Raw genomic sequence first — 16,240 nt, forward strand, 5'->3', positions numbered from 1 at the left:
CAAGTGGTGGTCACACTGCTTTCACGCAGCAAACGACGATACATCGATAGTGCGCCATCGATGATAAGCCATCTCTAGTTAGGAGCAACACAGCAAACGATAACTGCTAGCATCGGCAATTAATATTTTTTTTTTAAGTTTATTTTTATTGTGTTGAGTAAATTGTGTTTGTTTTCGCATTACGTTTCGGTTCGAATTGTTGTATTCTTGTGTTAAGCAATTGATGAAGAATGTGCTGACTGAGAGAAAGAGCCCGTGTGATAATGGGTTGTGGTGTGTGAAAGTCGATTGAAAGCGCATAACACGAAATCTACATAAATCGCATCGTTGTCGCTATGTCTGTGTGTCTGTGTGCGTCTCAGTCTGTGTTAGTGTTAGTGTGTGTGTGAGCTGCCAGAAGACTTTTGTCGCCGTTGTCGGGCCAAAAGGGCGGGTAAAAGCAAAGTCAACAAACTGCCAGCGAAGAACGCAAGCAAGCAAGGAGACGAAGGAGGTAGGGGAGAGGTGGGAAACTCGCTGTTGCTGTCGCTGCCGCTGCAATTGACAACGCCATAACGGAACACGCAAAAATGTTCAGCAAGAAGAAGAAGAAACCGCTGATCTCGATGCCGAGCAACTTTGAGCATCGCGTGCACACGGGATTCGATAAGAGGGAGAACAAATACGTTGGCCTCCCGCTCCAATGGGCCTCGATTGTGGGCAACAATCAGATACTCAAGTCCAGCAATCGCCCCCTGCCGCTCGTCGATCCCTCAGAGATTACGCCCACCGAGATCCTTGACCTGAAGACGATTGTGCGTCCGCATCACAACAACAACAAGGCGGACACCACATCACTGAACAGCAGCAGCAGCACCATGATGATGATGGGAGGTGGCGGCAACATGGGTGCCGGCCCACCAGGAGCAGCTGCATCCATGTCCATGGCACCGGGTGGCATGTCAGCAGCGCCGGGCATTGTGCTGCCCAAGACATCGCATGTGGCACGCTCCAATTCGCTGCGCAGCTCGAGTCCGCCGCGCGTGCGTCGTGTGGCAAATGTGCCGCCCGCAGTGCCCGAGGAGGAGGCGGGGCCAGGGCCGGGTCCATCTGGTGGGCCCTTCAAGCCGCCGCCGCCACAGGCAGGATCAGGAGCCGGGGTGGCACACAATATGCTCTATCCGAATCCCAGTCAACATGCGCATCCGCCACATCTGCATCCGCATGCGCATCCGCATCCCCATGCCAACGGTGGCGCCATCGGCCCCCTGGCCGTGCGCACTGATCCCTATCGTGGCAATCTGGGCAATCCGGCTGGCAACGCTGGCAACCCGGGCATGCAGCAGACGTCGCCTGTCAGCTCCGTGGCGAGTGCCACACGCTCCACGCACTCGCATTCCAACCAACAGCAACAACAACTTAACAACAATGGCCAGAATCCATATCCACTTTACCCCGCCACACAGCAACAACAACAACAACAGCAGCAGCAGCAACCAAAGCTTGTGGGCCAAGATCAAAATCAGAATCCACATGGTGGTGTCGGTGTCAACAAGACTGCGTCCCGTGCCTCCAGCTCCAGTGGCAATGCGGCTGCCTTGGCTGCCTCCGCACAGGCGGCACAGCAAACACAACCCAAGCAGGAGCAGCGTTTGACACACGAGCAATTCCGTGCCGCCTTGCAGATGGTTGTTTCTGCTGGTGATCCGCGCGAGAATCTTGAGCATTTCAATAAGATTGGCGAAGGCTCGACGGGCACCGTTTGCATAGCCACCGACAAGTCTACAGGTGAGTGATGGACATGAGGATTACTTGAATATTCCCATGAACTAATTCTCTTGTGTTAGGTCGCCAAGTGGCTGTCAAGAAGATGGATCTGCGCAAGCAGCAGCGACGCGAGCTGCTCTTCAACGAGGTGGTCATCATGCGTGACTATCATCATCCCAACATTGTGGAGACATACTCCAGTTTTCTGGTCAACGACGAGCTCTGGGTGGTCATGGAGTATCTCGAGGGCGGCGCTCTCACCGACATTGTGACGCACTCGCGCATGGATGAGGAGCAAATCGCCACCGTTTGCAAGCAGTGCCTCAAGGCGTTGGCCTACTTGCATTCACAGGTGCGTGACCAGCATGACAATAGAGTAGTGTCAGCCAGCAACAACAACAGCAACGACAACAACAACAACCAAGCAGCCAAGTCTCATTTGTGGTCTCTCTTTTGCATTGCTGCCGCCTTTCTATTTGTTGTCACCACACTTTCTTTGCGACCCGCTTTCGCATTTTGTGTGGTTTCCACTTACACGCATTCTTCTTGTTGCTATTGCTGTTGTTATTGTTATTGTTATTCGATATGTGGGTGGAGTCCACGCCCGCGTGACCTCCTCGTTACGCATCTAGCTAGAAGGTCTGACTGCGCCTGCATTGAAATAGATGCACACACTCAACACAATCGGACAACAAAGTTATTTATAAAATTGAAAACAGTCAGCAACTAGAGAGACACATCATTGTTTTAGTATTTATATTTATCGTAGAACTTAAGTATGTACAATTCCAATTGTTTAAGCATCCTGTTAGGTTATGAGAGACAGTGAAGGAAGGTTGAGTTGATCTTATCTGTATTATAAGTCACTTAAAGATCTTAAACTTTTATTCTCTTTTCAAATGCTTTAATGCTTTAGTAAAATCAAAGCAATTTATTTGTATATTCAATATTCTAATTGCTATCTGTACTGATAAGTTTTGTATCTGTACATGTAAATGTCTTTAATAATCTTAAATTTCATATTTAAATTCCTTAAATTTAACAGCGCAAAGCATAGTCAAAGCAATCTAAATATCCAATATTTCGATTGCTATTTGTACTATAAGTTTATGCGAGCGTTAGCTCACAGTCACTTAAATGTCTACAGTTTAAATTCTCTTTTAAATGTTCTCTATGATAAGGTTATATCTGCTAGTCAGTCAGTTCAATGTCCTTAATAGTCTTGAATTTATTACTTAAATTCATCAGCAAAAAGTCAGTGCAATCTAAATATGTATATCGAATATTCCAATTCCTAACTCTCACTTATATATCTTAAATTTGATTTCTCTTTGTAAATACTTTAAACAGCATAAAGTATAGTCAAAGCAAGCAATCTATTTATATATCCAATATATCAATTGCTATCTGTACTATACGTTTATGAGACCGTTGGCTAACAATCAGTTTTAAATTGAAATTATCCCTTCAAATGCTTTAAATTCAACAGAAGTCAAAGCAATCTACATATTTGCTTGCATTTTCTATTTAAATTCCTTGATTTAATTAGCACAAAGTATAACTAGAGTCAGATATATTTGTCTATTCAATATTTCAATTGTTGTCTGTATGTTTATGTCAGTATTATAACTTTATGTAAACAGTCAGTTAATTGTCCCAAATTTGCTTTAAATTCATTAAGCATAAAGTATATTCAGCTTAATTTATATATTTGAATATTGAACCCTCCAATAGCTTAGTTTTTGTAAACGTTAGCTAATCAGGGCTCAGGGAAATCTATTTATATTTGTAACCAATATTCCAATGACATGTTAAATGTAAATTCCAATTATTTATATATTGTTTACTTTAGGCTGAGTTAGCGTAGCTAATCCAACAAATACTCAATTTAACTTTAATGTAACCACACTCCCTCTCTCTCTTTGTTTGCAGGGCGTCATTCATCGGGACATCAAGTCGGACTCGATTCTGCTGGCCGCTGATGGCCGGGTGAAGCTGTCGGACTTTGGCTTCTGTGCTCAGGTGTCGCAGGAGCTGCCGAAGCGCAAATCGCTTGTGGGCACACCTTACTGGATGTCACCGGAGGTGATCTCCCGCCTGCCCTATGGTCCCGAGGTGGACATCTGGTCGCTGGGCATCATGGTGATCGAGATGGTCGACGGGGAGCCGCCGTTCTTCAATGAGCCGCCGTTGCAGGCGATGCGTCGTATACGCGATATGCAGCCACCGAACCTGAAGAATGCTCACAAGGTGTCGCCGCGTCTCCAATCATTCCTCGATCGCATGCTCGTCCGTGATCCAGCGCAGCGTGCCACAGCCGCTGAGCTGCTGGCGCATCCGTTCTTGCGGCAAGCGGGGCCACCATCGTTGCTGGTGCCGCTGATGCGTAACTCGCGACACCACACCTAGAGAGGAGGCAGAGGAAGAGGAACCAAGAACGAACTATCCGTTTTTTATCATCTTTTTTTTTGTTTGTTTAGTTTGCATTCAAGTTAATAATGTAGTATTATTAGTTATTGATGGGCCTTGCTTTTTGTACCCCAAAATTAGTTTGTGCGGCAACTGCTACTTAAAGTCATCCGTCTCCCTCAACTCGTCTCGACCACATTCCACCACATCCGGCTGCTGCTCCAGCTTCCGCTTCCACTTCATCTTCAACTTTTAGAAAACTCTCAAACTGAATTGTTAATTGTTAATTGTAAACAGCGAAGGAATTGCCTGCGCAAACTGTGCCTTTTAACACAATATGTAACTCATGGAGGACACGCCTCCCGCCCCTGCCAGCTGAGCAGCCATTGCAACCATTTTTAGATAGCGCAACATTCGACAACTCGACTAGATCCTGTAAACGGAATACATTTAAATCTAAATATGTTATATATAAGATAAGCAACTGTTCTCTGCTCTCCCTTTGCTCCTTATATATTATATATAACCTTTAACTGAACTATCTGCTACAGCTCTCATTCCTTTACCTTTCCCACTCGGTTTTTTTTTATCCATATTGAGCTCTGTAAACGGAATACATTTATGCATAAATATGTTTTATATTCATGTGCTATATATATCCGATAACTTAACAATATGATACTTATCTCTGCTTTCCCTCTCCTACTCCATGTTGAGCGCCTCTTAAGTTTGTTCGAATAAGCGAAATGAATGTACGAATATAAATATAAACACATGATGTAATCTATAAGAAGACGAATTAAGAACAACGAATATGCATTTCCCCCCCCCTTCATATCCGATATGTATTAGCCAAGTCTGTACTTATTTGTCAAACCATTTCCCCTTATGTATAGCAACTATTTATATTTTATATATAAGACAACAACAATAACAACAGCCGTAACATTAACAGTTACACTAACGATAACGCTAGCGATAACGATAACATGCGCTCGATACGCATTACATTCCCAATAAACGCCCCGTAACCCCCTCGATAAGTACATTATATATATATATAAATTGTATTTTTTTTAGACATTCTAGTTTACAGTGTTCTGTAATTATAAATAAAACCAACAAACAACAAAATAAACAAACTTATAATAATATCGATCGGTATTAATACTATATATACATATATTTATCCCAGCAATGGGCACTTTCAATAACATTTAAAGGCGATTTTTTTGTAAGTATAGGTAAGTATTTATCTATTTAGCTATGTATCCTTGCCAAAGGATAACAGAATAATTAAACGATTGAAATAGCAGAAAGTGGGTAAAAAAGTTCCTTGCCAGATTCGTAAAGATTCAGTAGACATATGGCAATAAAACAATCCGAAAAGTACAAAAAACTAGTTTTAAATTTTAGCGGATTTACTTTCAAATTTAAAAATGGCGCGCAAATATTTTATTTGGCGCTAATTAAAATCGTCATTGCGTCAACGGACGACAGATGGCGCCACTCAAAAAGCAAGTGAATCAGCTGCTTGCTGCTAATTTCTGTTCGCCTGGTATTTCACCTGGTGACTTGGTAATTTTCGACCATCGCGACAGCATCGAGTGGCCAACAACAACAACAATGTTATCCATAATAGTTGTTGGAATAACTTGCAATGTTGTTGTAGTTGTAATAACTTGTAATATTGTTGTAATATCAAAACAAAAATTTTTAATTTCAACAGATTTGCTTTTAAAATTAGCGCGCAAATATTGAATTTTTGCAGTTCCGGAATTGATTGACAGATGGCGCCACTCAAGTGACTTGCTTAATTTCAGCTTGCTGCTGATTTCTGATCGCCTGGTATTTCATCCGCTTATGTAGCATATTTTGGCCATCTTGGGAGCATCGAGTGGCCACCAGCAACAACAACCATGTTATTCATAATTGTTGTTGTAATAACTACTAACGTTGTTGTTGTTGTAATAACAAAAAAAAATATATTCAAATTTTAATAGATTTGCTTTTTTTGTCAATTGCATTCGAATTTGAAATTGGCGCGCAATTATTTAAGTTGTGAAGTTCCGCAAGTGGACAATAGATGGCGCCACTCAAGTGACTTGCTCTATTTCAACTTGCTGATTTCTGATCGCCTGGTATTTCATCCGCCGACGTAGCATATTTCGGCCATCTTGCGAGCTTCTAGACAACAACAACAACAACTACATTATCTGTAATTGTTGAAGTTGTTGTTGTAATAACAACAACAAAATATTTTAAAATTTTAACAGATTTCTTGTCGCTCGGTTGCTTTCAAATTTTAAATTTAAATTTGACGCACAAGTATTTCTTTTGTGGTTCCGAAAACAGACAACAGATGGCGGCACTCCAGTGGCTTGCTCTATTTCTGCTTGCTGTTGACTTCTGATCGCCTGGTATTTCATCTGCTGACTGGACAATTTTTGGGCACTTGTGGCGGCATCGAATGGCCAACAACAACAACAATATCAATTATAGTTGAAAATTTTAGAATTTCTCGAGAACTAGAAAGACGATCCGAATGTCCTTTGGCCAGTCGATAGACCTTATGTAAACACACCGATAGACATCTTTTTTGCTAGTATACGCAAGGATATTCGCGAGTTAAAGCCTGTTTCCTGTATGCGAAAGAGTTCTTATATCTTGACTACTTTCATATTTTGAAATATATTTTCTAAAACTAGGGACCAAGATTTATGTGCATGCCAAAGGATATTCTCTTCGTCCTTAAGAATTGAGGCTATGTTTGCACTATATTGAGGTTATGGAGAGCTTCGTATATCACAAATAAAAGTTCAATTTCTAACTTTAGGTTAAAATTGAGGTTCGGTTTTCACAATATTGAGATCCAAAGAACATTCTAGTAGTCCTTTAAATGACATTTCAAGACTTTCAAACAATTTTTTACATTCAATATTTTTGAGAGTAATTTGCATGTCCTTAGGGAATCCCTAATAGGGACATTGCTGTATTATAGTAAATAGTCAATGTTGTTGTATTTTTCATAATATTTTCATTTTGTTTTATTTTTGTTGTTGTTGTTCAGTTTGTTGTTGTATTTGTTGTTTGTTTTATTTAATAGTTTATAAACTGATTAGGTGAGTAATAAGTAGATGAACATGGTATGTGGAGTGTGGAGTGTGGGAGGGGGGAGTGAATAATAGTGCAGGCATTCATGAGTTATTCGTATTCCGATGTGAATACACATACACATGCCTTAGCCTGTCTGTGTGTGAGTGTGCAAGTGTGTGTGTGTGCAAGTGTGTGTGTGTGTGTGTACTAAGAACTAAACGGCAGCTCGTAATGCTGCCCATAGCTAGCCATGAGTGTGTGTAACAGCGAGATGGATACAGAGCGAGTCAGAGAGCAAGAGAGTGAGGGAGAAGGAATATATATAGTATATAGCATTATATAAGGCAGCCCAAAACAAGGACGCTTTATCCATCCCCATCCGCCTTAGTTGCGCTTCCTCAAGGCGAGGCGACTGCTGAGCGGACGCTTGGGCTTCGGCTCCTCCTCCTTCTGCTGCTGCTCGGACTCCTCGGCGGCAGCATCGGCCTCCGGCTCCGACCTCAGGGGCTTCGTCAGCTTGCGGCGGTTCACTGCGAAGAAGATACGAGGTGAGAGATGAGATAAAAAGATGGATGGAGGAATTCTCAGAGTTCTTCGACTTACGTGCAGAGTTGCCTTTGTATCCTTTGCCGGCAGCGGGAGCAGCGGCGGGCGCAGCGGCAGCTGGAGCTGCGGCTGGAGCGGATTCCTCGTCATCCTCGTCGGCGGTCTTCTTCGCTGGCTTGCTCACCGGCGCCTTCTCGGCGCGATGTTTCTTCGCGTTCTGCTGGCGACGCTTCAGCGAGTTGAGGAAATCATCGTTGGAACGGAATGGACGGATCACGGGTCCCACCTTCTTTGGCGCCTCTGTCGTCGTCGTCGTGGTGCTGGCCGCCGACGCCGCAGCGCCATCCTCGCCCTCATCCCCATACTGACCATTCTCGCCAGCACCTCCGGCCTCATCGTTGTAATCATCCTCCTCGCCGGCATCGTCGTGCGCTGGCGCCGCCGTTGTCGTTGTCGTCGGCTTGCCCACCGCCTTGCCCACGGGGCGACGCAGTGCGGCGATCCTCTTCGCCGGCGATGCGTTCGCTGGCGCGTTCTCCTCCTGCGTGGCCACCAGTCCGTAGCACAGAGCGCAGACGATAAAAAGCAGGCAGCTAAAGCGAGATAAGAACAGGAGGAATCAAATTGAGGTTAAGTTTCCACAACATATTGAGGTTAAGGAGAGCTTCTGGAGATCTTCTCAAAAGTTAAATTTCCAAATTTCACCAAAGTGAGGTTATAGAGAGCTTCCCTAAGTACAAAAAATAAAAGTTGAATTTCTAAATTCATAGTTTCCACAACATATTGAGGTTAAGGAGAGCTTCCCATAGCACAACAATAAAAGGTAAAATTTCCAACTTCATAATTATTCCAGTTTAAAATTGAGGTTATGGAGAGCTTCCCTAAGCACAACAAATCAAAGTCAAAGTAAAATTGAGGTTATATCTGTACAATATTGAGGTTATGGAGAGTAAATAAAAGTTAAAATTTAGGTTACACATTATATTGAGGTTATGGAGACATTCCCATTGAGAACCAATAATAGACAAATTTCCAACTTTATAATTTTATCAGGTTAGAATTGAGGTTAGGTACGCACAACATATAAGGTTATGGAGAGATTTCCATGGCATAACAAATAAGAGTTGAATTTCTAAATTCATAATTATTTCAGGTGAAATCTAACCTAGGTTTGCACAACATTTTCAACTTCATAATTATTTCAGGCGAAAATTAATATTAGATTCGCAAAATATTGAGGTTTTGGAGAGCTTTTCATAACACCACAAAAAAATGTTAAATTTCATAATTATTTAACTATGTGTTCATTGAAATAAAAAAAGTCAGCACATAAGTCTTATCTATTCAGTTTTCCTTTTCTTTCCCTCATTGTAGAAAATTCCCTGTTTGAGGTTATATTGCGAGAAACATCGAAAGTGCTCAAAAATTTACTGCAATTTAATGTGTTGGTTTAGAAAAGAATAAAGCTGAATAGCTTAAGAACTTAATGAGCTAATAAAGCAAATAATTTGTACTGTATAATCCAATCAAAGATTTTTCTCACTTAACACTTAAAAACATCCACTCGAAATTACGAGCAAAAATACGTTTCAATGCAATTACTCGAATAACTAATTACAGCTAGAGGTTATGTTGGTGATTTGACGACTAATAAATAAGTGCAAACACGCCCAACACGCAAAAGCAAAAGATCTGCACAGCACAATTCAATAATTTTATTGCAATTTGAGGTTATGTCGAGAGCTCTTGATGCAAATGATATTGTAGGAAACATTCTAGAGTCTCTTGAAAAATGCTGTTTAACGACCACGAGGTGGCAATTAAAAAATAAAAAAAAATAGCTTTAGTCAATTCCAATTGAAATGCTTTAGCGGCAATTGGCAGTTATCGCTCAGCAAAGTGAGGTTATGTTCGACTCGTTGGGTTGTCTCGTTTAACGGGTTGTGGCAAGAACCTGAATCGCTCTGAAATATATACTATGCAAGTATGGGTGTGTGTGTGTGTGTGTGTGTGTTTTAGCCCCATCATGAATATGAATAACAGCGTCGAATTTGAATATCAATATTAATACGCTGACGAAAATGAATATGAAAAGGAGAATAATACCATATTCATTTCTTGTTTTGCATACGACGATTTTAATATTCATGTGCAGCAGCATATCAATAAAACATATATTAAGATCAGCATCAGCATCAGCATGATGTGAATTCGGCAGCTATCGAGAGATGTGCTAACTATTTATTTATTATTAATGCCTAAAGGTCACTCAAACGGGTTTTCACTCACTTTCGATTTTCAAATTATTCGATTACGAATACACTAATCTTGCCCTGTTTCGGTTTCGGTTTCAGTTTCAGTTTCTGTCGCTATTGCTGTTGCTGTCTCTGTTTCTGTTTCTTTTTTTTTTCTGTATCTATTTTATGTATTTTTTTTCTTTTTTCTCTATTTCGTTTCGATTTGGTTTGTTTGTTTTTTTTTTTCTGTCTCGTTTCTGGGCACTTTGCCGATTTTTTTCTGTTTGTTATATTCTTGCTAATATGTATTTATTTCCTTGCTATATTTATTTGTTTTGTTTTTAATTTTAAGCAGTTTGATCAAGTTCTTAAATTTCTTGATTTTTCCTGAATTAAGAATTTGTTTCTTTTTTTTTTTTGCATATTAAAGAAAAGAACTTCCTGCTATTTGTTTATAAGCTGCTATTGTATCGCCAAAGACTCAAGCAGCGAACTTGAAGGGGGTTCTTCAAAAGACTTAGGCAACGAACTAGCATATTATGCTAGAAAAGACTTAGGCAACGAACTTGTGTGGTATTCTGGTTAAAAGACAAACAACGAAGTTGCTTAGCATTGCAGAAAAGACTTAGGCAACGAACTTGAATAGTATTCCAGAAAAGACTTAGGCAACGAACTTAATTAGATGCTAGTATAAAGACTTAGACAACGAACTTGCTGATCATTTTTGAAAAGACTTAGACAACGAGCTTGTGAATGATTAGAAGAAAAGACTTAGGCAACGAACTTGCATAGCATTTCAGAAAAGACTAAGACATCGAACTTGATTTTATGCTACATACTAAAAAGACTTAGACAACGAACTTGTTGAACATTCTTGAAAAGACTTGGGAAGCGAACTTGTGAGTGAAGACTGCTGAAGACTTAAGCAACGAACTTAAGTTAAGAATAATTATTCTGCACTCAGTTAAAAGACTTACACAACGAACTTGCTGAAGACTTGGGCAGTGAACTTATTCTGTTTAAAGACTTAGGCAACGAACTTGCTGTATATCCCAAAAAAGACTTAGACAGCGAACTAGCATAGCATTCCAGAAAAGACTTTGCAGCTAGTAAAAAGACTTAAGCAACGAACCTATTGTAAATGCTTGAAAAGACTTAGGCAACGAACTTATTCTGCACTCAGTTAAAAGACTTAGGCAACGAACTTTCGGTATATTCCAGAAAAGACTTAGGCAACGAATTTGTGAATAATTAGAAGAAAAGACTTAGGCAACAAACTTATTCTGCTTTCAGTTAAAAGACTTAGGCAACGAACTTGTTCTAAGATTTGGACAGCGAACCTTTTGCTACCGAAGACAGCAGACTCTTTGACTTGGGCAGCGAGCATGTTTCGTAGCTGGCAGCTACGGCACTCAGAGACACGTCTTTAAGGCCAGAGTTGGGCTGCGCCCCGTTCCGTTGCAGCCGCTGGTTGTTGTTGTTGTTGTTGTTGCTGTCGTTGCTGCTGCGCCTTCTCAAAAGGAAACAGGTGCTTATGCAAAAGGCAACAACAACAACAACAACAACATCAACTGGCAACAGCAACAACAACTAGCAACTGGTTTACAGCTGTTGCTGGCAGCAGCAGCGCCAGAATAAATTGAAATGTGCACATGATCGGCACATGCAATTGGCTAATAACGGTAAAATGCGCACACCAAGCCAACTCATGAGGGAGAGGCTCGAAATCAGACCCCTTAGTACCCCTCCCCTTCCCCTGCTGCTGTTGCTCTAACTCGACTTCAAGTGATTTTGCCTCCAGCTTGACACGTCGCACGCTTGTTGCAGTCGTTGTTGTTGTTGTTGTTGTTGTTGTTGCTGCTGTTGTTTTATTTTTAGCTCAACTTTGTACAGTTGTTGCTGCTGCTGTCGCTGGTTGCATCTTTTCGCATTGATTAGGGTCAACTGTGGCATGTCGAACGGCGGCAACTCTTTGCATTTCAATCGCCGCCAAGCTTATGCAACATGGAAAGGTGAAAGGCGTTGTCGATGACGATGTTGCTGTCGCTGTTGTTTTTGTTGTTGTTGTTGTTGTTGTAGGTGTTGCTGTTGCCCCCCTCTCCAAGTGGCTGTTGTTGTGGGTGCGTGTTGCTGGCGTGTCTGGAATCATTAACTTCTCTGCGCGCGCTTCTTAATCGAAATTCAACACAGCAAAAGAGGGGCAGGCAAGCGAGGGGGTTGGGGGATGGGGGTCGGCATGTCTATATGACATTTGGCGTCTTGGTTAACCGGTTGCGCCAGCAACTGGGAAACTGCGAGCGAGATCTCACAACACACCCCAAAAAAACACAAAAAATAGAAAAAAAAATGGTTGAAGGAGTCTACTTGAAAGATGGCAACATCAAACAGGGGAGCAAGAGGAAGGGGAAGGTGCAGAGGTCTCTACCTGAGGCTGAAGAAGAACACTGTGTGAACCTGTTATATAAGACTGAGGCGGAACCAGCTGCGGCAATAACTTTGCTTCATTTGATTTTTTTGCGGTTTTCGCTTTTTATTTTGTTTTTTTTTTTGCTTCTTTTTTTTATTTATATTTATAGTTTATCACATGATTAACATTTCCATTTGCGGAATTAGTTCATGGCGATGGCGTCATCATCATCATTACTATCATCATCATGATCATCATTATTACTATCATCATCATAAGCAGCAAACAAGAAACAAACAAAATGAGTAAAAGCATTTAGTTTTTATTTTGCACTACAACACGCCTTCTTCGCCCGCCCCCCTCCACTCGTAAGCGTGGCTAATCGGGTCACTATGCTAATGTCGAGTCTATGGTTATGTCCATATAACACTAGTCCAAGTGGATGCCATCGATGTGGCCAAAATGTGGGACAGCGTCGCTCTTTTAATAGTTTCCTACAATTACCGCGACGTACTTTAAAAGCGTCTTGTTGTTGTTGTTGGCTTAGTTAGTGGGTTCAATAACGGTGCATTGTGTACATGTTACGACTACAACAACAGCAGCAACAGCAGCAGAGCAATTCGCTTCGCTTCGATCGATTTGAGTTTTGGTCGCAGCAAGTTCGTTGCCTGAGTCTTTTACACAGAGCAAGTTCGTTGCCTGAGTCTTTTACAGTTTAGTGGCTTACATTGAATTTGGCTTATGAAATTGCATTGGTATGCAGTGCGTAACTATCTGTTGGTGTGTGTGTGTGTTGTAGTGTGTGTGTTTAACACCTTGTTTGCCAATTTGCAACAGTTTTTGGCAAAGTCCTTGAAAATAACTTAAGAGATTTCAAACAAACCAAAAACCTTACACACCACGCTTCCCCCCCACTCTCCACTCCCCCCTCTCCACACACGCTTGTTGTGTATTCTGGTTTGAGGTATGCACATTGATCTGATCTCTCTTATTTAAATAATATTGCATAAGGCGCGCGATTTCAGTGCGCAAAATGAAATGAAACGCATGTAAGACAACAACAACAACAACAACAACAGCAAAAACAGTTGTAACAGCAACGGTTGTAACAACAGCAACAGTAACAACAACAACAGCATAACAGACCCCGCCCCCTAAAATAAAATGAAATAAAAAGCAAAGCGAAACTAAATTAAAATCCTGATCTTGCCGTCAAATTGGCGCTGGTTGCTGTTGCTTGCTGCTGTTGCTGTTGTTGCTGTTGCTGCTGCTGTGATTAATTCCCTCATGCGCCATGCGATTAACATACATATTAATGAAAACTGACCCCCCTCCGTTCCCCTCCCTCGCTGTCTGTCAGCTTGCATTAAAAGTGCAACCGTTAATTTATAAGACAACACCGCAATCAGCAACCAGCAACAGCAACCAGCAAGCACAGCAACATTCGCAGTCACAGTCTCGCCTGGTAATTAATCCATACTTTATTTACGCCTGTTGCCTGCCCCTCGCCGCTCTCCATCCCGCACTGAGCTGCTCGCATGCCATTTTGGCACAGAGCAACCATGTGTTGCTGTCGTGCAGACAACGACAATAGCAACACCAACCAACAGCAGCTCAGCTCGCGACCTTGAAACATTTCTTTCAATCAATGCAATGACAGACAGACAGACACACGGACAGACGGACGGACGGACTCGCAGCTGGCGACAGCGCAGCGTCTGCTCTCAGCAGCCACAATAACTGATTGCTGCTGGCAGCTGGGAATTGGCATTTGCCATTTCTTTGTTGCCGGCAAATGCCAGAGCAACAGCAACAAAAGTAACATAATCACCATGATCAACATCAACACATCGCCATCATCATTATCAACGTCATAATGAGCTTAACTTTGGCATTTGCAATGTGTTGTCGCTTGTCTTTTTCTGTTTCTGTTTTCTGTCATGTTAAAGTTCAAATTGTTCAATCGCTGCAGCTGCTTAAATGCGGCCAAGCCAAGCTATACGTGTCTGCGTGTATGTGTGTGACTAACACACACACACATACAATTGCAGTTTCAATTGCAGACAAAGCTCATCTCATTTAAAATCCTGCGCTGCTTTTTCTTGCATGCAAAACACGTCAGCAAACGCTGCACACGCAAATTACGCGAAGTTGGCCGCATTTAAAGTGCATTTGGTTGGCAACGCGGCGCAACTCACGCGAAGTTGGCTGCAGCTTAAAACGAGTGCATTTGCATTTGCTGCTCCACATCGATAAATCACAAGCAAATCAAAATAAAGCCAAAATAAAATCGATAAAAAATTGACAAAAAAAAAGATATATTAAAATACTTAAAATGTCTCACTCACATGTTGAAGTACTTCATTTTGTGTTTGGGTGTGTGGGTGTGTTGGATTGTTGATGTATTTGATTTTGTTGGTTGCTCGTTTGCAAAACTTAAAATTCGCAAAAAAAAAATAAACAAAAACAAAATAACCGTATTTAAAAACGCGCGCAACGAATTTCAATTCGTAATCGAAAACTGCACTCAAAATTTGAAGACGAACACACGAAGTTTGTAGATTTATTTTGTTTTGTAAGTTGTAGACTGGAGACTGCAGACTGAAGATTGAGGACTGGAGACTGAAGACTGGAGACAGAGACTGGGCACAACAGACAACAGATAGTAGAGAGATGTGTGTTGCTTAAGCCACCGATCACGATCGACTTCTAGAGGCTGACTGAACGTTACTTATGCCGTCTGCATGCAGTTAACCTACGGCCATCCAATATTTTTTTTGCGCCACCAACCTGCGCGCTCTGCGACGGCAACGGCGACGGCGTTGGCAGCGAACAGGTTGCGATCCGCCCTAACCTAACACACACGCAAACACACACACACACAGACAAGCCATGGCAGTGGCCTGCCTGCCATGTCGCAGAGTGGGGAGAGGAGCGAGACAGCAAGGGGGCGTCGCAGGCTCTCTCTCTCTCGTTTTAATCCCCACATTCGCGTCATGAAATTCGTTCGTATGCAAAGCAAAGAGTGCAGGAGCACTTCTGGTTTCAACCAATTTGTCACTGCTGCTGCAGTCAACGTCGCTGTCGCCGTCGCTACGAACGCCAACAGCGCAGTCGGCGTCATTTGTGTGGCTTTTGTGCTATGCAGCGACAACGACAGGTTTTCGCCACAACGTTGACGGCAGCGGCGCTTGGCTTTTAGGTTTGGCTTTTAGCTTAGCATACCCTGTAGGCAAACAACTACCAACAAAGGGTATCCCCGATAAGCAGTTACATTTGTGCACGTTGGAAAACAAAAATAAAACTTACATAAGCACTGATTAAATAAATGCAAAAATAGAAAAATTCAATTTTGTATGCATGCTTTGTTTTCCACATTCGTGAGCTTTTTGAAAATGTCGGACAAAATCGTAAAAATATCGTACATTAATTTTCGACATATTTCTCAGTATTTTATCGAAATGAAATCGGAACGAATAAATATTGATCATAAAAATTCGTCCAAAGCTATGTAAATTTCACTACTGATTTTTAAAAATAATACTGCTTTTATTTTTCAATGAGCTCCGTTTCGATTTCACGTCGATAGGGTATCGAAAAAGTGTATTCGATATTTCTACGCTTGTGTTCGATACTCGATATAAGGCATGAAAGAAAGGCCTAAGAAAGGTCAAAGTTTTAAAATATTAAGGGATATTAAATTAAATTTCTATAAATATATACAAATATTAATTAAATATAATATAACTTTGAAAATGTGGAAACTATTTAGCAAGTATAAAATTTAAATACGATATGA

The 16,240-nt window shown here is 41.6% G+C and overlaps 2 protein-coding genes across 2 annotated transcripts; one reads left to right on the forward strand and one right to left on the reverse strand.

The window, feature by feature from the left end:
- The first annotated feature begins 70 nt into the window (after positions 1 to 70).
- On the forward strand, positions 71 to 5,306 carry LOC132797040 (serine/threonine-protein kinase PAK mbt). The gene is made up of 3 exons (XM_060808467.1): positions 71 to 1,767; positions 1,827 to 2,098; positions 3,679 to 5,306. Exons 1-3 carry the CDS (start codon positions 570 to 572, stop codon positions 4,153 to 4,155), a joined length of 1,947 nt encoding a protein of 648 aa, XP_060664450.1. The 5' UTR covers positions 71 to 569; the 3' UTR covers positions 4,156 to 5,306.
- A 1,869-nt stretch (positions 5,307 to 7,175) lies between these two features.
- LOC132796484 (brain acid soluble protein 1) lies at positions 7,176 to 15,167 on the reverse strand. The gene is made up of 3 exons (XM_060807664.1): positions 14,790 to 15,167; positions 7,855 to 8,390; positions 7,176 to 7,781 (listed from the first exon to the last, which is right to left on the reverse strand). Exons 1-3 carry the CDS (start codon positions 14,804 to 14,806, stop codon positions 7,636 to 7,638), a joined length of 699 nt encoding a protein of 232 aa, XP_060663647.1. The 5' UTR covers positions 14,807 to 15,167; the 3' UTR covers positions 7,176 to 7,635.
- Positions 15,168 to 16,240: the final 1,073 nt, after the last annotated feature.

The sequence above is a fragment of the Drosophila nasuta genome, chromosome X, assembly GCF_023558535.2.
Source record: "Drosophila nasuta strain 15112-1781.00 chromosome X, ASM2355853v1, whole genome shotgun sequence".
NCBI lineage: Eukaryota > Metazoa > Arthropoda > Insecta > Diptera > Drosophilidae > Drosophila > Drosophila nasuta.

What these genes read in the sequence shown, in the direction of transcription:
- LOC132797040 (XM_060808467.1), top strand. Translation starts at nt 570, where the DNA reads ATGTTCAGCAAGAAGAAGAAGAAACCGCTGATCTCGATGCCGAGCAAC. An exon ending in AGCCACCGACAAGTCTACAG is followed by an intron (nt 1,768 to 1,826) that starts GTGAGTGATGGA and finishes CTCTTGTGTTAG; the next exon opens with GTCGCCAAGTGGCTGTCAAG. An exon ending in TGGCCTACTTGCATTCACAG is followed by an intron (nt 2,099 to 3,678) that starts GTGCGTGACCAG and finishes CTTTGTTTGCAG; the next exon opens with GGCGTCATTCATCGGGACAT.
- LOC132796484 (XM_060807664.1), bottom strand. An exon ending in ATACAAAGGCAACTCTGCAC is followed by an intron (nt 7,782 to 7,854) that starts GTAAGTCGAAGA and finishes TCTTCTTCGCAG; the next exon opens with TGAACCGCCGCAAGCTGACG.